General features: G+C 35.8%; 1 protein-coding gene across 1 annotated transcript in view; it reads right to left on the bottom strand.

The window, feature by feature from the left end:
* Positions 1–22,728, bottom strand: part of KCNH8 (potassium voltage-gated channel subfamily H member 8) — a 420,004-nt gene that overhangs the window by 180,806 nt on the left and 216,470 nt on the right. Inside the window, exons 4-5 of the mRNA XM_047754199.1 lie at positions 11,288–11,415; positions 5,491–5,731 (exon numbers count right to left, since the gene is read on the bottom strand). Of these exons, the coding sequence (XP_047610155.1) occupies positions 5,491–5,731; positions 11,288–11,415 (369 nt within the window). The remainder of the gene's footprint in view (positions 1–5,490; positions 5,732–11,287; positions 11,416–22,728) is intronic.

Below are 22,728 nucleotides of genomic sequence, written 5' to 3'. Positions count from 1 at the left end.
CTCTTGTTGAACCACTTTTTAACAATTCAGTTAATTACAAGATGCCTATTTAATAAGACTATTCTATAAATAAAATATAAATAATATACATATAGGATTTATTGCACATACCAATTGAATAAACATTAAATGGTGCAAACACTGCCTTAGTATTGTAAAAACACATTATTAGAGGGAATACACATTTTCACTCCTTGTATTTTGACAAATTTCTCAATGAACATTTTTGTGAAATATGTCATAGAATAAAAACTCTGGAAAATATACTTGAGAAATGTTAAACTATTTTTCCAAAAATGTTGTAATGAAATGTAGAGGCGTTCATACTCATGTGCAAGAAAAAACAGCAGGAGGATAACAGGTAAGTCAGAGCAGAGAAGTTTTTATTGCTTATAAAAATCTGTCAGTCACCTGGGGATTCCAGGCAGGAATCATACTAAAACTGTTCGCTAACCTGATCATCTCAATAGACACAGAAAAAAGCATTTGACAAAGTCCAACATCCATTCATGATAAAAACTCTTACCAAAGTGGGTATAGAAGGAACATAACATAATAAAAGCCACTTATGAAAAACCCACAGCCAATATAATACTCAATGGAGAAAAGTGGAAAGCCTTTCCGCTAAAATCTGGAACAAGACAAGGATGCCCACTCTCACCACTTTTATTCAACACAGTATTGGAAGTTCTAGCTACAGCAATCAGACAAACGAAAGAAATAAAAGATATCCAAATTGCAAGAGAAAAGATAAAACTGTCACTGTATGCAGATGACATGATAATATGTATAGAAAATCCTAAGGACTCCACACAAAAACTACTCAAACTGATCAATGAATTCAGCAAAGTAGCAAGATACAAGATTAACATTCAGAAATCAGTTGCATTTCTGTATACTAACAATGAAATATTAGAAAAGGAATATAAAAATATAATACCTTTTAAAATCACTCCCCCAAAAAATAAATACCTAGGACTAAACCTGACTAAAGAGGTGAAAGACTTATATGCTGAGAACTACAAAACATTAATCAAGGAAGTTAAAGAGGAAGCAAAGAAATGGAAAGATATTCCATCCTCCTGGGTTGGAAGAATTAATATCGTAAAAATGGCCATGCTACACAAAGCAATCTACATATTCAATGCAATCCCTATCAAATTACCCATGATATTTTTCACAGAACTAGAACAAACAATCCAAAAATTTATATGGAACCACAAAAGACCCAGAATTGCCAAAGCAATCCTGGGGAACAAAAACCAAGCAGGAAGCATAACTCTCCCAGAATTCAGGCAACATTACAAAGCCACAGTAATCAAGACAGCATGGTACTGGTACCAAAACAGACATATAGAAAAATGGAATAGAATATAGAACCCAGAAATAAACCCAGACACCTATAATCAATTAATCTTTGACAAAGGAGGCAAGGGCATAAAATGGAAAAAAGACAGTCTTTTCAGCAAGTGTGCTGGGAAAACTGGACAGCCACATGTAAATCAATGAAACTGGAACACACCCTCATGCCATGCACAAAAATAAACTCAAAATGGCTTAGACTAATACGTAAGACAAGACACCATCAAACTCCTAGAAGAGGACACAGGCAAAAAACATTCTCTGACATCAACCTTACAAATGTTTTCTTAGGTCAGTCTCCCAAGGCAACATAAATAAAAGCAAAAATAAACCAATGGGACCTAATCAAACTCACAAGCTTTTGCACAGCAAAGGAAACCATAAAAAAAAAAAAAAGACAACATACGGAATGGGAGAAAATTGTTTCAAACAGTGCAACTGATAAGGGATTAATCTCTAAAATATACAAACAACTCATATAACTCAAGAGCAAAAAAAAAAAACCAACAATACAATTGAAAAATGGGCAATAAACCTTAATAGACATTTCTCCAAAGATATACAGATGGCCAACAAATACATGAAAAATGGTCAACATCACTGATTATTAGAGAAATGCAAATCAAAACTACTATGAGGTACCCCCTCACACCTGTCAGAATGGCCAAAGTTAACAAGTCAACAAATTAAAAATGCTGGAGAGGGTGTGGAGAAAAGGGAACCCTCCTAACTGTTGATGCAACCACTATGGAAAACAGTATGGAGGTACCTCAGAAGACAAAATGTAGAACTACCATGTGACCCAGAAATCCCACTCTTGGGCATATATTCAGACAAACCTTTCCTTGAAAAAGATACATGTACACATATGTTCATTAAGCACTATTCACAATATCCAGACATGAAAACAACCTAAATGTTCATCGACAGATGAATGGATAAAGAAGATATGGTATATATACACAATGGAATATGCCTCAGCCATAAAAAAGAACAAAATAATGCCATTTGCAGCAATATGGATGGAACTAGAGACTCTCATACTGAGTGAAGAAAGTCAGAAAGAGAAAGACAAATACCAGATGATATCACATATCTGGAATCTAATATATGGCACAAAAGAACCTTTCCACAGAAAAGACACTCATGGACTTGGAGAACAGACTTGTAGTTGCTAAGGAAGATGGGGACAGAGTGGGATAGACTGGGAGTCTGGGGTTAATAGATGCAAACTATTGCATTTGGAATGGATAAGCAATAAGATCCTGCTATATGGCACAGGGAACTACATCTAGTCACTCATGATGGAACATGATGGAGGATAATGTGAATCATATGTATATATGACTGGGTCAATTTGGTGTACAGTAGAAATTGAGAGAACACTGTGAATCAACTATAACAAAAAAATAAAAATCATAAAATAAAATAAAAAATTTGTTGGCTAACCCAAATCCCAGATTATAAAGTCATTTTCGTAGATGCCAAACAGCATAAAAATAGGAGTGGGTTTCTATTCTCTTCTCATTCAACTAATAAAAGATGAGTATTTTCTATCTAGGGAAACATCCTGTTACCTGGAACACAGAAGTAACGGCAGTAAGAAAGAACAGCAAAAGATGCAGGGGCAACTCTCAGAGAGGCAAGCCAGACTTTAGAAGTTTAGTAGAGGAGAGCAGCCTAAAAAAGACAAATACCTTATAATATATCTTTCTCATACATGTCAGTTCTCCTGAGTGCAAACAAGTTGTCATCTGCTGAAGAGCATGTAGTGCCTACATTGGCTTCTAAGCCCTAGAAATGTCCGATATTGAAGAACCAGGAAGAGTCAGAAATAAAGTCCAAGATATTACTTTGTCTCTGTGACAGAGTTGAAAAAAATAATAATGTAGTAACATTCATTAAGCGGATACTCAAGCTTATATGCCAAATGACTGCCCAAGTTCATGAGAACTCTAATGAGGTCATGAGGAGCCTTTTTCAAGTCCTAATTTACGTCTATCTTGGGTGAGTAGAAGACATCAAAGGCTGGCAAAGGAAAAAGTTACAAAACCACAATGGATTGGCTTATGGAAACACCCAATTTGTCTGTGATTTTCACTTCCTTCTTTTCTTTTTTAATTGAGGTATAGTTGACATATAATATATCAATTTCAGGTGTACAACATCATGATTAGATATTTGTATATATCGCAAAATGATCACCACAACAGGTCTAGTTATCTGTCATCACACAAAGTTACACAAGTTCTTTCCTTGTAATGAGACATTTTAAGATTTACTCTCTTAACACCTTTCAAATATGCAGTATAATATTATTGACTACAGACACCATGCTGTACATTATATCTCCATGACTTTTTTATTTTATAACTGAAATTTTGTACTCTTGACCACCTTCACACAATCTACCCACACCCCAATATTCCCCTTCTCACTTTCAACCACCAGTCTGTCCTCTATTAGTTTGGTTTTCCACAGCATAATACTCTCAAAGTCCACCCATGTTGCTACAAACGGAAATGCTTCATTCTTTTTTATGGCTGAGTAGTATTCCACTGTGTATACAGTTGCCATTCAGTATCTGCAGGGGATTTGTTCCAAGACCCTTGAGAATACTAAAATCTGTGGGTGCTCAAGTCCCTCATATGAAGTGTCACGGTGTTTGCATGTAACCTACACACATCCTTCTACATCCTTTAAATTATCTCTAGATTACTTATAATACTAAATGCAATGTAAATTTTGTGTAAATAGTTGTAAATACAATGTAAATGCGATGTAAGTAGTTGCTGGTATGTGCAAATTCAAGTTTGCTTTTCCTATACTGCCATCTTGAAATGCCTCTCCTACAATTTTCATTTAAAATTCTTTTTTGAACTAGAATGTTGTTATTTGTGATTAAACAGTGATTTAACAGCCCTTTATGGTTATACTTTTCCAATAAAGAACAGTTTAAGTGAAAAAAAAAATTAAAGAGAAATTTCCTTGAGTTTGTAGCCTTACCAAGCTACCTAACTAGACAACATTGCCATCTAGTGGCCTAAACATACTACGGCCATCACTTTTGGGGTGGGAGCTAGGGTCCTAGCATAGGTCTGAGGGGAGTGCCCAGTAAGTGCAATATTAACAGTGAAGCCAAAGCCACACCAAGAGGATACTAACTCTTCCAGGGCAAACCTGGGCTGACATTCAGTTAGAGAACCCAAAGCTATACAACTCACAGAGAAAAAGTACCACCATTGAAACGAAGTTTTGATCTGCCTCACTTTCTTTATTTCCTTTTCTTTGAAATTTTAGGGCCCATTCTTTTCATTTGAATATTCACCTACTACTTTAAAACACTTTCCAAACATTCTCTCATCTTTACCACAAGGATGCTGTCATCATGAGCGGGTAAAAATGCAGGAATCAGACTGCTCACGGTGGTCAAGAGCCCAAAGGGAATCAAAGCCTTAATGGAGATCTAGAATCTGTCTTAGAATCAGCAAGCAAGAGCAAGGATTTGGGGGCAGAAGAACAGGAGAAGGCTTATGAGAGTGAAGCAGGTGCAGCTTCAACTGAGGTTCTCAATACTTAGAGGTAAATATTCTTAGCAAAACATCCCTCAGGGCTTCTCCTATATTTAAAAACAGATACTCAGTGCTTCTGCTGATTGACTAGGTTTATGTAATCTTTTCCTTCTGCAACTAGGCCACCTAGGGCAACCACCTTCAACATACTGGAAAGGCAGAGATGGGCATGAAGAAATATGTCCAGGACTGGATCATAATGAGAATGCCATTGATGGGTTCCTGCTAAGCTTCATCTCTGACTCTGTGCAGGTAAGATCATAATAGATGTTGCGAGTACACACAAAACAGCCATTAAGTCTTTTTTGGCCCACTTTTGATGAAATAAGGATAGAAACAAAAAAACATCGGTTTAGATCTGTTTGAACAAAAGTTTAGCGAGAAAGCTAGAAGAGGTAATTTTCAGAAATCCAAATCTGTGCTCCTCCAAAATTTGCATCAGAGGCTGAGTCATGCCCATGCAAATGGATCTTAGTTCAAATTCGTGTTAGAAAAATTTGGAGCATGCTTACTTCCCTTATGCAAATCTCCTAGGAAAACAGTCATTGGTTCTTACCTATAATAAAAAGAATCTCCACTGCAATGTCACTGACTGTTGTGCTCCGAGTCGTAGATAGGTCATCATTGCCAATAAAGCAAACGTTGTAAGGTACGGTCACGGCAACATAAAACGTTGCCAGAAGAATAAGCCAGTCCCAGCCAGCTTTAAAAGTGCTAAAATGCAAAAGTATGAATTTGGACTTTTTTGCATCAGAAACTTTATACTCCGGAAATGCTGGTTTATCTACAAAAACATTCTGTGGATAAAGACAAAAAAGAGAGAAGGGAGAAACACAATATTAGAAACAAGGAGCACATAGCCTTAAACACACACCTCTGTGGGGAGGAGCACACACACAATGGCAATACATCTTAAAAGGGACTTTTAGAAGTGGGTGATGTAAAAAGTAGAGCTGTATGTACATATTAAAATTGGGGAGCTCCCAATTAGTACCTGTGAGGACTTGGGTTCAATCCCTGGCCTCATTCAGTGGGTTTGGAATCCAGTGTTGCTGCTGTGGTGTAGGCCAGTAGCTATAGCTCCAATTTGACCCCTAAACTGGGAACTTCCATATGCCGAGGGTGTGGCCCTAAAAAGGAAAATAAAATAAAATAAAATAAAATAAAATAAGGCAGAGAGCTTTGTTACAAGTAATAAGAATGTGCAACATGTAGTCATCAATGTTAATAAGTGAATATGAAGAATAAAAAGATCATTACCTAAAATATCACCTAGAAACATCCAAAGTTGCAAGTATAATCCTACATATTTTAAAAACACAAAGATACAGTTATGTTCCTATTGTCATGGGGACATTCCATATACTTATAGCTTTGAGATGACAGGTCATTATCTAAAGAAGATATTTGACCTGAAATTCTAATGACAGCAAAGGTTCCCCTTTTTGGCCACACCCATGGCATATGGAAGTTCTCAAGTCAGGGACTGAACCCATGCCACAGCACTGACTCAAGCCATAGCAATGGCAATGCCAGATCCTAAACTGCTAGGCCACCAGGGAACTCAAAAAGTACCTTTTTTTCCCTAGAAAGTATAGAGCTATATGATCGAGATTCAGTTGTAAAGCTCTGTATGATCGAGATTCAGTTGTAAAGCTCTGTTTTCATGTTTTTCAAAATACAACCAACCAGATTATGCTGACTACTTGCATTTTGTATTATAGTTGTTGGTGAAGTTGGGAACCCAAATCTCATAACTTTGATTGACATGGATTTATTCTGATACTGGCTAGCTCTTGTTAAGATGGCAGAGTGAGAAACAGTTACTTAAGAGTTATTATTCAAGTCATGGAAGGAGAAAGGCAGTGTTCACTATGCAGGTGATTAAATGCAGAAGAAAAGCTGGAGTTTTTATAGCTGCAAAAGCACTTCACTTTGAAAGCAGTCCAAATTGATGAACAATTCTCTTTATTGCTATGAGACAAAGGGAGGCCCAACAATAGTGTGTATAGAAATTTGACGGTCTATAACCAGATATTTGCAGACCTGGCTTTGACCTCAATTAATGAGAAACACAAGATAGGTAATGGAAACTTAAATTTGAAAGTTAAGTTGAATGAATAGAACAGTTTAAATTCTGGAATACCTGTTACTTGCAGGTCACAGTATGTTCTCTTGTTTCAAGCATTGAAGGAAGGGCAAACTAATGTGCTATATTCTGGGATTAATGTACTTGAAGACTTGGGAATGGCTCAGAGCTAAAAGGAACATTAGATTTCTGGTGGTGACTATCAGGGACCAAATATTTCTGCTACCTTAATATTGATGCCTCTCTTATCTTGCAATCTCTCCTTGGTAGGCATTTATAACATGTGTTTCTGCTTCCTGTTAATATTCTCACTCAACCCACAGGGCATCTCATAAAGCCTGGAGTTCATGGTGGGGGAGGGACTGCTTCACTCCTGCCAGATGGTTCTTTGATGCCTATCTGCCACCACGTCTATATTCCCTTCAATGTCCTGACTTGACCTGCTTCCTTTGTCTTATTTTGGTTTCTAAGAGAAGTTCCAAAGTTGGATTGTCACATAAAACTGAGAAGAGAAGAAAGAAGTACAACGGTTGGGCTTCTCATCAAAGCCAAGGCTGGTGTCTAGAGGAGCTACTTAGGCGTAAGTATTAATCCCAAGGTTGATAATCCACAATAAGGCAAGATGGATTCTAATATGAAATTTTCAACTATTTACTATAATAACATATTACCAAATGCCTAAGAAGACTATCTCAATTGTTATCCCAATAAGTCTTTTCCTATTATGTGACAGAAGTGAAATTTTTACTTTATTTGAGAAAGAAGCCAGTTTTATGATTGAAGTTAGGGAAAACTCAAGTTTTTATTTTATTTTTTTTGATTATGCTGATTACTTGAAGCGTTAGTGATGCTGATTGAAAAAGTCAGCCATGTAACAGTTATCTCCACAAATCAAAAAATAAATCACAATATTCCATTTTATAGGTTATTTAAAACATATCACCTGAATTCTTTTAAAAGATATTGAGAATTCAATACATCTCAGATTAGACATAAGTTTTAATAGGATTTAATTCAAATTGTGCATATGTCTTGACACAATCACCTGAGTGAAAAAATAGATGCCCTTCTCCTCCTTGATTTACAAAGTTTTATCCAAAAGCTTTTGAATGGAAGAAAATTTCTTACCATTGGAAAAGTGTGCTTTTAGCAAGTAGGGAGAAAAAAACATGTTATTTATAACCCTGAAACATAGAATTTGCCTAAAGAATAATAAAACCAACTATTCTTGATTTTAGTCATATATTATTTATTAATTTTGAAGCATATTCTATGGCACTCATGTTGTTTTAGCTGTTTAACCTTGACCCTATAAATTACTGAAACACAGAGACTAAAGCCTAATTAAGGTAATTGCTTCCTAAACTATTTTTGCAACATTTCTTTGAAACTAACTTCTGAATGAGCAAACGGATGGGGAAGTGTTTCTATGGTCATCACGCTGAGTACTTTCAGGGTAGTGTATGCCTTTGTTAACGACCAGTCCACTGCCCTGCTGGTCATCTTTGAGCAACTAAAGTACTGTCCTTTCAAGCTCCCAAGGCTCCTACATGATCTTTTGGGTTGAAGACACTTGCATCATCCCATCATTTAACAGACAGAGTCACAAATCAAGGAAAGCAGAAATTAAAACTCTTTTCTAAAGATGTACGAGGCAAAGTTAGAGCCAGGTCTAAGCAGTGTTAGTTATATCCTGATTCTCAGAGCTTGCTAATGGCCTGATGAGCTGCTCTATTCAGAGGTGAATCGTATATTCCTATTCCACAGAACTGTATCAGAATCAGCAAAGTAGGGGCAGAAGCACCATGGCTTTGAGTCAGAGGATTCATGGTTGGGTCACCTATCTGTAAGCTCTACTTTAGAGATAAGTTGTTCTTTTCTCTCATTAAAACGGAAGTAAGAAAAATCCTATCTAGTACTGGCTTACTGTAAAGATTGAATAACATGACTACAGCAAAAGGAATCTGTAAATAGCAAAGAGGTACAAAAATAATAAGTTTCTTTTCTTCTTCCTTTTTTTTTTTTTTGGCATGTGAATGTTAGTTAACATAGAGTTCCCCAGAGACTGACTGGTTATCCAGTAAGCCATCCAGATCTTTGTTTCTTCTTCTCTCCTCTCTATTTCTGCTGTCTTTTAACCATTCTCCTCTGTTCTCCTTGAAAGATAGTGAAAAGGACCAGTCCTGATTCCACACTTTGTTTTCAGAACTAAGATATTACCTGTATTGTCAGAGTCACTGTGTTGATTGGACATCCTTAATTACCATGTATTATTTTAATGCTCCACTTTGATGTTTTGTATCTCTTAAACAAATGCAATTTAGCAAATTAGCCAAGCAGTAGGAGTTATGATTTTTGAAATGTGATTTTCAAGTACTCTTCTATATTTGCTGAATTGCAAAGCAAAACAGTATGTTCCGTGAATGCATTTTTAAGTTCCCTAACACTTGGTACCTTTAAATGATTCTTGACTAAAGGCTAGAAGACAGTGTCATCTTTCAGATTTACAGAATCTCTGGCTAATATTTATTTAGGTGCCTTGCTGGCAGGCTTGCATAGAATCAAGCTAAGATGTGGTTACCTGTGTTTCTTCCCAGAACTTTTTTATTTTCAATAAGGCTGACTTAGTAACTGAAGGCAGGTGTAATGAGGAAACAAAAGAAGGATTCATAGATCAACTGGTGTGCACTGTTTCAACTCTATCCCTGGACTCTCAGGAAACCAGTGACACTAAGGCACAGGTATCCCTAGAAAAGCTTTATATGAAGTCAAGATAAACTGAACAGTGTGTGACTCTTCACAGCGGAGCATGGCAGATCAGCTCCAGTGTGGGTGATGGTCCTGGAGCACAAATGAATGGAAACAGCTTGTCTGGCTTCCAGAGAAAAATCACATGGAAGCAGAATTAGATTTGCTGCCCCTTTCATGTCAGATCTCCCTCCACATATAGGATTGGGCATCTTTGTTCACGCAATCAAATAAGCGGACACTTTTTTTTTCTTTCTTTTTTTAGGGCCACACAGGAGGCATATGGAGGTTACCAGGCTAGGGGTCGAACTGGAGCTGCAGCCTCCAGCCTACACCACAGCCACAGCAATGTGGGATCCCTAACCCACTGAGCAAGGCCAGGGATCGAACCTGCATCCTCATGGATACTAGTCAGATTTGTTTCCGCAGTGCCATGAAGGGAACTCCCAGATAAGGGGACACATTTTGTGTCCGATGCAAGCCTCTGTTTTATCAGAGCATTCATATGTCTGATTGGGTAGTCTTGAACTCTCCTTGTAAAAAGTCAGATGCCAAAGAATCTCTTGTGTCCTTAGTTCCTAGAATCTTGGGATCTGAGATCAATTCCAAAATAAGTCTGATTGTTTGATGTGACTTTTTCTAATGTCATTGCCAAGTTAGACCTTGACTCTTGGTACCTGCTGCCCTTAGTCACAAATGTCCCTATAGTTGAGTGTTCTTGGGATTCCACAGTGCAGATTAATGATATTAGTGTCCTTTGAAAAATCATTTTTGAATATTTACAACTAAAAGGACATAGTTCTGGATTTCTCAAGGAAATCTCTTAGTTCTAAGAACCAATGATGAAATTAACTGTGAATTCCAGAAAGACATTATGTCACATAAAACTCTGCAGACTCACCTTTTATAGGCTCTGTGGCTTTTGACAGAGAACCACCAGGTTTCAGAAAGGAGCCCTACTATAAATTAAGAGTGTGACTTAAAAAAAAAACTACACAATACATGGCATGTCATTTCAAATCCAATGTCCCAATGTGTGAAATTTCCAACTGTGTGTTGCATAAAAGGTCAATTTCTAAACGGAGTAATAACTTTAATTGGCTTATGGTCCCCCTGGATGAAAGCACGAAGTGAAAGGAGATAAAGTACAAAGTAGATGGAACTAAACTTAAATTAGAGAAATTTTAACCAACAAACTATGAATATGTAATATGATTTGCTGTATCCTCTTGTTCATAAAATGTAGCTGGTCCCATTTACAGTGTCCCTGGTACCCTACTGTACTGACAGCAATAATATTCTATGCTGTGATAACACTATGATTAAGTACTTTTATTACAGAAATGCCTCATGACTGCTGACCTTTTCCAGTTTGTTCTTTATAGGAAAGCACAAGCCAAAGTGGAAAAAAAATCAAGGAAAGCCAATAAATGGGTAATTGAGCCTTTCTTTAGTGAATCAAACTTTGCCACCAAGGGAAACTCCAGCATTCATAATGTATACACACACCACCTACATTGTTTATTTTCAACTTGTTCTTTTCTCTTCTTTGCAGGTGGCCAGAGATGTGATAAAGGACTGCTCGGCTCCGTCTCCGGGCTGAATCCAAGTGGGTCCCTGCTCTTGATCTTCCTTTGGCTTTGTCTGAGGGAAAACAAAACACGTTAGGTACCAATGAAGGCATCATTTGATCCCAAGAACATCATTTTGGCAGTTTCTTCTCACAGTTCACAGTGCGTATTTTTCAATACCTAAAATGATCTGCTGGCTCATAATAACATTTAATTTAATTTTAATTCTTCAATATTTATATATTTCTGTCAACATATGAACATCATTTTATTTTAAAATTAGAGTAAAACATCCAAGAGCATAGAGGAGCTTTCAAATAGTTCCGGAAAATACCGCATAAGAAATCTTACTCCTTCCTTCCTGCTATTCCACATTCATATCCCTAATTTTATTTTCAACCTTTTTTCTTGATTTCTTCCAGAAAAATATCTATTACATATGCTATATTTATATTTATTTCTTTGCATAAGTGGAAGTTTATAGTAAAAAATATTCATATGTTTTTCACATCAAAATCATGTAAATCATTCCTAATATGCACATTATAAGTTCTCGCTCATTCTTTTTTATAGCTACGAGTATACCAAGTTAAGGATATAACTAGCCTTATTCATTTTATTATTTTCCTACCATGAACATTTAGGCTAATCCAGGATTTAAAAAAAAAAAAAATCTGCAGTGAAAATTCTTAAATGCATAGAGCTGTGCATTGGTGTGCCAAGATATTCAGTAAATAAATTACTAGCAGTGTATGTACATTTCAAGTTTTGGTATACATCTTCCAAATTTCATTCTAGCAGCTTATACTCCCAGCAGCAGTGAGTGGACATGCCTGCTTTACTACACACATGAAAATTATAAATGATAAAATAAGTGTTGTCTAACATTTTAATAGTTGAAAAATACCATTATATTGTTTGAAGTTGCATTTTTAAAATGATGAATGTAAATAAGCATTCACTTAAATATTTATTGTGCATTTGCATTACTCTTAACGATGTCTATTCATATTACTTTTGCCAATTTTTAAATTAAGTTGGTACTTTTCTATTTATTTGTGAAAGCCCTTTGTATATTAGTCACCATTTCTTGTCATACATGCTGCTGACAACGATCCTATTTTCTTACTTGACCTCTGATTTTATTTATGCAGTATAAAAATTTTAATTTTTATGTTGTCAGACTTATCAATCTATCAATTTGTGGTATCTAGACTTTATATCCTACATAGCCTATCTTCATTCAAAAATTATTATTACTATTTTTTGTCTTTTTAGGGCCACACTCATGGCTTATGGAGCTTCCCATGCTAGGGGTCGAATTGGAGCTGCAGCTGCTGGCGTACACCACAGCCACAACAATGCAGACACTTAACCACATCTGCAGTCTACACCACAGCTCACAGCAATGCAGAATCCTGAACCCACTGAGCAAGGCCAGGGATCAAACCCACATTCTCATGGATACTAGTTGGGTTCGTTAACCACTGAGCCACATCAGGAACTCCTCAAAAATTATTAAAAAAAATCTATACATGTTTTCTTCCCACATGTTTAGTTTTTAATTTTTTATTTATTATGTTATTGTATTTTATTTATTTATTTATTTATTTTTGTCTTTTTGCCATTTTCTTGGGCTGCTCTCGCAGCATATGGAGGTTCCCAGGCTAGGGGTCGAATTGGAGCTGTAGCCACCAGCCTATGCCAGAGCCACAGCAACGCTGGATCCGAGCCGCGTCTGCAACCTACACCACAGCTCACGGCAACGCCGGATCGTTAACCCACTGAGCAAGGCCAGGGATGGAACCCGCAACCTCATGGTTCCTAGTTGGGTTCGTTAACCACTGCGCCACGACTGGAACTTCTAGTTTTTATTTTTTTATTTTTAACATTTAAATCTTTACGCCAATAGGACTCTATTTTACTAAAGTTATGTACGAATCCAGCTATTTTATTTTCTTGCCAAAGGTCTACCACCCAAGGGAAATAAATAAATTGATTATATGACATTAAGAAACATTTAGTCTTTATGTGGTCAGTTGGTGAACATATAATTTCATACTAAGTAAACTGTATGTATGTTATAATAATTCCAAAACATAAAAATTAAAAACATATCTATCTAAGTTTTACCATCAAACCTCTATAGCATTATGAAGGCTGTCTGATTCCTCTTCATAAAAACGAGTGGATTTGGTTGCTACCTCGGGGAAGCCATGTAGCTATTATTGATGGCCACTGTGTGTCAGGCCCTGTTCTAGATTCTTAGTATTAATAAATTTCCATTAATGCTCATAAATACTAAATGAGGTAGGCATTATTATCCTCTATTTACAGAGGAGAAAACTGAAGGGTCTAATATAGTGTCACATGGCCACATGGCTAGTCAGTGGTGCCAGTCTGTGAAGCCAAATTGGTCTAAATTCTCTACTTCCACCTATAGCACCAAGTCCTTTAATGATTTAAATCAATGCTCAAATGCCACTTGGTGTCAAGTGTCACACAGACGGATATGTATCATAGCTGCTGCCCGTCTGAGCCTGATCTCCAAGTGTTTCAAGGATTTTCACCACCACCCCCTCATTCTCAGTCCATTCTGGGGTGCTTTTTTTCTTATTTTTAAAATTATTTAATTAATTTTTTAACTTCTATTTTTTATTGAAGTATAGTTGATTTACAAAGTTGTGTCAATTTCTGCAGTGCAGCAAAGTGATTCAGTTATCTGTATACATATATACATACTTTTTCATATTCTTTTCCATTATGCTTGATCACAGGGTATTGAATCTAGTTCCTGTGTTACACAGTAGGACTTTGTTGTTTGGGACGCTTTTAAACGACCAGGAAATGCTTTATTTACTCCAAGAGTCTAAGCTTAAGTTACATGGTTTTTTAATTGTTCACCTTTTGCTTTAAACTTTGAAAGAATGCTTAAAATAAAATGATATATTACTCTAGACCTAAATCAATAAAAACAGATTCACAAAAGAACACAATGTTGAAGATCAAAAGGGGCACTTTTGGGGGAAACGCTACTGAACAAAGCAGATTTCTCTGTGCTACTGAAAGTTAAGATCATGCCTTCGGGTGTTCAATTTTTGGTCTGCAAAGGACACATAAATTACATCAGAAGATGTAATTATTAATCCATCAAGGTGTAATTTTAAACATATTTAAATTGGAAAACTGCCCGAGTTTTAAGAAAATGTCAACAGGACTATGTTAGGAAAGGCCAGCAGGCTGCTTATGAGATATCAGTTGGTATCAAATTGCTAGGTGGAATTACAGTGCTAACAAGAAAATGGACCAGATTAGAGCTGCATGACAGTCAATAAACTAAATCCCTTCTCAGTGGAGAAATCTAATTATTGATGAGCTCCTCCAAGTCAACTACTTTTATAGTCCTAAAGAGGAAACCCTCAAAGGGAAATGTCAACGAAATGTGTATGTCTTGGTCTTGGCTCTAAATGGAAGAAAAAAAAGTTTTCCTTGAAAAGTTTTAGTCACAACTTAACCCTCACAAGATTGGGATTGAAAATCATTCCACTTAGGTGATTTCAACTCTCCTAGGCAAAGGAATGAATTTAAAATGGTCCTGGGAAGGGAGTTCCCATTGTGGCTCAGCAGTAACAAACCCAACTAGTATCCATGAGGACGCAGGTTTGATCCCTGGCCTTGCTCAGTGGGTTAAAGGATCTGGCATTGCCATGAGCTGTGGTATAGGTCGCAGACATGGCATGGATCCAGTTTTGCTGTGGCTGTGGTGTAGGCCAGCAGCTGCAGCTCCAATTTGACCCCTAGTCCGGAACTTGTATATGTGTCAGGAATGGCTCTAAAAAGACAAAAAAAGTCCTGGGTTGGTAGATCCTGAATGAAAAAAAAAAAATCATAAATAGAATAGAGATCAACTCATTAAAATATATAATATACATATACATACAAAATATTTGTAATAGCAATATTCATAATTTTCATATGCATACACATAAAATATACATGTGAAATATCCACATGCATGTTTGTGTGTATAACTAGAAACAAGTCAAATGTCCATAAATAAAAAAATGAGGTATAATCATGACATAGGATGTTAAAATTTCATTAAATTAGATTTAGAATAAATGGAAAATGAATGAAATACTGCCTACCTGTTAGCATAGAAATATCTCAAAAACATAATGTTGAGTTCAAAAGCAATAAATTGAAGACCACTGACCATATGGCAACATTTTTATAATATTCACACATGTGCAAAACTAAGTTACATATCACAGAGGGAAATGTGTTATAAAACTGCCCATAATCACATGACTACAGCAAATTGTGAAACGATTGGAAAATACAGTCTCTAGCTGGATCACCATGGACCTTACTAAATGGAATTAGCAAAATTCTATTTTATAAACTGGATTTGGGGTGTATGAGGATTTTAAATAATTCTTTCATATTACATATATTGTATTTTTTAGCATAAAAAATATTGCACAACAAAAAAAGGACAAGACTAACGTGGTACTGAAACGGTTAACTGTGGGACCTGCCCAAATTCTTGGGAGCAGGGATGAGGGTGGGGCTTCGTTTGCTTAAGATAAAAGGATCAGGGCTAAAATTCAAGGGAGGAATAGATGTTAACAAGATGAGGGGTAGCAGAGGGAAGAATATTTCTGAGAGGAAATAAAAGGTATGAAGGCCTTGGTCAGAAAGGTGCTCAGTGTCTTGAAAGAACTCAAAGGAGTCCTTGAGGACTGAGATGTAGAGAATGGGAAGAAAAGAAACAGCAAAAGTAGAAGGTAGGCGGAAGCACACTTCACTTCCTCACACTACGTTAGCCACACTGAGGTGCAGACAAAGCTGAGGAATATAGTTCCTAGTTGGGCAGCCGCGTGCCCGGTGAACTCATAGTTGTACCTGAACAAGTCTCTCAGACACAAAATAAACCTGTATTCTCAACTGCAAAACTATCACAATATACAAGAGAAAATCAGATTAAACTAGAAGGATATACAATTGAAATCAGGAATAGAAGAAAGTGAGAAGAAAGTTTAAAGAACATATGATCCGTAAAACCAGAGGAAGATTAAAATTAAACTTCTGGCAATTGTATTCAAGGGAAAAACAGAGACATCGACAACAATGTTAAGAATTTTAAGAGGACCATAAGTTTAGAAGTGGTTTTTTGGGTTTTTTTGTTTGTTTGTTTTTGGGTTTTTTTTTTTTTTTTTTTTTTGCGGGGGAGGGGGGCGCGGGGGGCGCTGTACTCATGGCAGATGGAAGTTTCCCGGCCAAGGACCTAATCTGAACTATATCCGCGACCCACACACAGCCCCAGCAACACTATTTCCCTTAATCCACTGCACTGGGCCAGGATCAAACCGGCACCTCTGCAGCTACCTGAGCTGCTGCAGTTGGATTCTTAACCCACTATGTTAAAGCAGCAGTGCTTCAGATGGCTTTAAAGGTCAATGTTTTCAAGCCTTAAAGGAACAAATAATTCTTTTATAGCCTCAGAACAAAAAAGAGCCTGAAAAATTCTGAATTCAATCAATAATTCTGGAAGATTCAGATGCCAAAACTAGGTGAGTATAATACAAAAAATATATCACTTTGAATATACATTCAAAAATCTTAAGCAATAATACATCAGTATGCTGAATACAGACATGTGTTAAAAGAAAATATAGATTGCATATGTGGGATTTATGCCAAGGATGGTTCTATCTTGAGAAAGTCATAATATAGTTCAGCAGATTTATAAAGGAGAAAATTCATGTTATTATCACAGTAAGTATTAATTTTTTCAAACACGACTACATAAATATTTTTTAAAATAAACTTGTAGTAAGTAAGCAATAGGAGGAAGGACTCTTCTTTAACTCAATAGATAATATCTATTGGTAACTAAGGGAAAACTCATATTTAGTGAGATGACACTGGAAACTTCTAGCTTCCAATTTACAATTTATGAAAAGACAAAAATTTGCCCAAAAAATAGAAAATTAAAGTCAATGTAAAAAGTCATTCTGAAAATTTTGAAAATACAGAAAAATAAAAAAATAAAGAATACCTAATTGTTTTCAATATCAACTATTTCATGCATGTCCTTCCAAAATTTTACTGGATTTATTTCTCACTATTCAGTTACAATTATATAACATGTATACCATTATTCTTTCAATATTAAAAAATAACACATGGACATTTTACAAAATTTAGAAGTGTAGGCAGTGTAAAAGAGGAAATTAATCTCTTTGATAAAACTATTCCCAGAAGTAATTTAACATTTTGGCAAATTTATTTTTTGATTTTGTTCTAGGCTTTCTTTATTTTTTCATATCCTTGACCTCATATCATGTAACTAATCTTAAATATAACTAACACAGCAATAATCACAGGTTCTAGATATGAAAAAGGCTAAAGGGAAAAATAATCTGCCAAAAGACATGGGAGTAGACTCTTAGCTTTACTCAGGAAAATTGTCCATAATGCAGTTCATTCAATATGGACTATATGCATGTATCTATATCTACCTATCTATCTATCTGTAATTATTTTTAATATATAATTTTTTATTTCTTTTTAGGGCTGCACTTGCAGCATATGGAATCTCCCGGGCTAGGGGTCCAATTGGAGCTGCAGCTCCCAGCCTATGTCACAATGCCAGATCTGAGCCACATCTGCTACCTACACTGGAGCTTGCAGCAGTGCCAGATCCTTAACCTACTAAGTGAGGCCAGGATTGAACCTGCATCCTCATGGATACTAGCCAGGTTCTTAACCTACTGAGCCACAATGGGAACTCCAAAAAATTATTTTTTAAAGTTTGCAATGTAAATTTTCATTTGGCCACGCACTAAGACTTGCTTTCATGATGGGAAATGAGACCACTGAATGATTCTGTGTATGCTAAGCTCCACATCAAGATACTGACCCCCACCCCAGAATTAAAAGGGTTAAGTCTGTGGCCACTGGGAGTGTGCCTGCCCAGAGCCCTCACCTCTAAGCCGTCAGTCCTCTCTGTCATTGCCTTCAGCTGAAGGAAATAACCTTGACCAAGATCACGGTCCTTTCCCAGAGTAGCCTGCATTCAAGGACTAGTCAATAGAGGCATGTAATGGGAAGCCACCCCCACCCCCAATCCTGAAGGCCACCTAGTTTTAGGTGGTGGTTACCTAGAGTCAGCAAAATATCTTGTTGCAACTATGTTTCAGCCCAACTTCTTCCTAAACTCAGTCTTTCCTTCTCTCCCTTTACACAGTCCTTTGTTGAGCCTAGGAGGACTCCCTAAAAAATTCTGTCAATCTCCATCTCAGAGCTGTTTCCCAGAGATTCCGATCTTCATCAACAGTGTTGCAGCTTAACCCTGGTTCACAGGGTCTAAATAAACACAACTAGTTGGTGTTTAAGTGATGATTACCATCTGAACTGTGGGGTAAAGGATGTGCCCCAGAAAAAAAAATCACTATTTTTACGATAAGAAAAAATGACTTGAAGGAAAAGAAGAATAATGTACTGAATTATTACAGGGCCTAGTTTACTCTATGAACTGAAGAATCCTTCTGGATTAATAATATAACTGGTCCAAACTGGTTTAGGCAAGACACATATTTATAATTTCTACATTATTAGATTTATAATTTTGAATTATTTCTATTGGCTGGAATACAGCTTCAAGTAGTTTTTTCAGGAGATTGTTGGGTTATGTATTTTATGGTCTTCCATATACTGAACTGTGAACTGTGCAATGGTCTATTGTGACTGTGTTACTTCAAGAGTGTCAGAAAAGCCTGCAAGTCTCTGAATCTATCAGATGAATGGTGTGCCAGGACAGGGTGGTGAGAGCCATCCAAACCAGATGTAGGCAGTAAGGAAAAGTGTTGTCTGTAGAAAATTTAAAAACAACAACTAATCCAACTACATTTGGTCAGCTTTTTGTTACCACCATGTGCTGGTAATTTTCATAATTTCAGTGACAAAACATTCCTCCTCGACTCCAAATCTTTTGTGAATCTTGATTCGAAACAATTGCGGTGGTTATTGTTCAATTTTAATAATATATGTAAGATTCAAAATTAGCCCATTTATAATACAATTACAGACTGGGAGAAAATATTTCCAAATCACATCTCTGACAAGGGACTTATCTCTAGAATACATAAAGAACTCACAAAACTCAACATTAAGAAAACTGAACAATCTACTTATAAAGTGAACAAAATGTGTGAAGAGCTATGTCACTTAAGAGGATACAAAAATGGCAAATATTCACATGGAAGGATGTCTGACATCATTAGTCATTAGGTAAATGCCAATTAAGAGTCCAATGAGAGGTCACTATGCACCAAGTGGAAGAGCTAAAAATGAAAAACAGTGACAATACCAAATGCTAGAGAAGAAGTGGAGAAACTGGGTGTTTCACACATTGCTGATGGAAATGTAAAGTGATGCAGTCACTCTGGGAAAAGGTTTGGTGGTTTCCTGAAAAACAACTAAATATGTACTTAACCATACAAATCAGTCATTGTATGCCTTGGTAATTATCCTAGAGAAATGAAAACTGATGTCCACACAAAAACCTCTGTGCAACTGTTCATGGCAGCTTTACCATAGCCAAGAACAGGAAACAACACACATGTTGTTGAATCAATGAATGGTTAAATAAATTGTGGTATATCCAAGCCATGGAATATCACTCAGGGTAAGAAGGAACAAACTATTAATATATGCATAACCTGAAGAGATCTACAGGCATTATATTACGTTTAAAAAAGCTTATCTCAAAGAGTTACATACTATTTGATTCCATTTACATAACATTTTTTAAATGTTGGAGATGGAGAACATGGTAGTCATGCGTTAGGGATAGTAGAGGGTAGAGGGTGTATGACTCCACAAGGCTAGCAAGAGGGGGATGTTTGTAGCGATGAAATGGTTATGTACCTTGATTATTGCGGTGGTCAAACAAATCTGCCCATGTGATAAAATGCCATAGAACTATACACACACAATGTGCCAATGCCATGTCCTAGTTTTGATATTTACGTTATTATTATGTAAAATGTAGCTATTGGAAACAACCGATACTATCCTTGAAAGTTCCCATGAACCTATAACTATTTCATGTAAAATAGAAGGTCAAAGAAGTTCTTTTCATGTTACATCTAGATATTGGTTTAACTAATTTCGACTGCAGCCTATTGAGGCCTTTTAATCACTTTAAACACTTGAGAATCTAAGCTGCGTTGAATCCCGGAGCTGGATTTTCATGCTCAATGATGCTGGCCCATCTCAAGAGTTTGTGTCAGTTTGAGAAAAGAATCCTTCCTCAAAACATATTAATTCCATGTATTATAAATTTGTTAACTTGAACTGATATTGTCAGAATATGACACTTAATTGTCATGTGCCAGAAAATTTATTATAAAAATACAAATTTACACATCCACAAGGCAAATGTGTGTATTTTTATATCTGTCACTCATACATTTAATGAGATACACATGGTTTATTGTTGTATTACTAATATTTAAAATAGAGTCTAGTATATAATTTGATTTTTTTAATGAACGAATGAACAAGTTAAGAAAACCCTTCCTTGTTATATATTTTGTATGGCATTATTCATCTGTATATCTATTGATTACTAGGAATCTGGCTTGATACTATCTATGCTTATCAAATAACCACTGTCACCATCATTGATTTCATCTCTTGTCATTTTAGTCTACTTTTCAGAGAAATCCTTAAAAACTATTGTTCATAAGACTAGAGGCTATATTTTACAGAGTCATATATTCTATACAACTTCTAATGTAATTATATTTAGTCTATGCATTTACATTATGAAATAAACATTTAATTGAGTACACATATATACCAAAAACCCCAGGCAAATCAAAAGTGGACAGCTTGATTTCTGGTTGGTACTTATCTTGACTATTTAAATCCAAGAAAGATTATACAGAAGTATAGAATATATACATATATATCTACAGGGAAACAAAACTACTAGGACTATATATAGAACTCAGTCTCTTGCACACCCATCAACCAGTTTCAACAAATATGCATTACATGTATTGTCTTGTTTAGTTCCATCCACCTTACTCCTTCATGTTTTTTGAGGCAAATTCAAGGTATCATATCTTTGTTTAACCTATTTATCTATCCTTCTATCTACATACATAAATACATATATGTGATTAAAAGATTTTGAACATAATCATAATATCTATCATCTAACTATATAACCATGATATTTTGACATTATAAAATATCCAGTCATTTAGGAACCGTGTTTTTTTAAAATTGGGATACTTAGATTCCCAGGGTTTAGAGGTGGTGGTATACAGATGGAAATGTGCTAAAGGTGAAACAGGAAAAAATCACTAGGCAATGTACAAGGCTTGAAAGTCCCATTTCTGTACGTCTATTTTATAAAATGGGCTTCTGAATGACATTTTACTGAATTAAAGAACTCTGTATTTTAAAGAAAATGGAAATTACTAAATAAGCAATCTTGAATTAAAATTTAAAAAGTAATATACCAGAGGGGAATAGCTGGGGGTGGGGTGGGGATAAATTATGAGTTTGGGATTAACATATACACACTGTTATGTATAAAACAGATAAACAACAAGGACTTACTGGGAACTATATTCAATGTCTTGTAGTAACCTACAGTGGAAAAGAATCTGAACAAAAACAAACTATATATATATATATGAATGAATCGTTCTGCTGTACACCTGAAATTAACATATTGTAAATGAACTATACTTCGATTAAAAAGAAAAGGTTAATAAAAAAGTAACTTCAATTCCATTTTTTCAAAACTAGGAAAAAAATGTACATTTAATAGAGAAGTGAACTAAATAATCCTTTACACAATTCTTGGTCTTGAAGACATATTACTAAATTGTTCAAAAATCTTGCTACTCATAACTTCGTACAGAGGTAGGGGTAAGTTAATTACTAACCATAGCTAGAGTTAACTAATTGATTTCTTTATTCATGTAGTTGATTCACTTCAGCTGTTCTGTGTAAGGAATTTAAGTATTTGGGGAAAGTTTGGGAGGAAGCTTTATGTAAGAATTGGCTAAAGAGACAAAAGGAGAATTGTTTTAGGTTTCAATGGCAGGAATTCAATTTTCTTTGAATAGACTTCTTATTGCATTAGAAGAAATCAGAATAATGCCAGAGGATTATTACTATAGCAGGTAGTTTTTCCCTGGAAGTGAGAAGCAGAAATATCTAAAACAATTTAAAAGTCTGAGAAGACCAAGCAGCAAAACAGCAGGAAAAAAAGTGAAGGATTAAGATAAACTAATATTAAGAATTTAAAAAAAAGAATTTAAAAAGCATTACCAATTATAATAGATTCTAGCTG

Source organism: Phacochoerus africanus, chromosome 1, assembly GCF_016906955.1.
Source record: "Phacochoerus africanus isolate WHEZ1 chromosome 1, ROS_Pafr_v1, whole genome shotgun sequence".
Lineage (NCBI taxonomy): Eukaryota > Metazoa > Chordata > Mammalia > Artiodactyla > Suidae > Phacochoerus > Phacochoerus africanus.
Note: the sequence above shows the minus strand (reverse complement) of the source record. Positions and strands in the feature narration are given on the sequence as shown.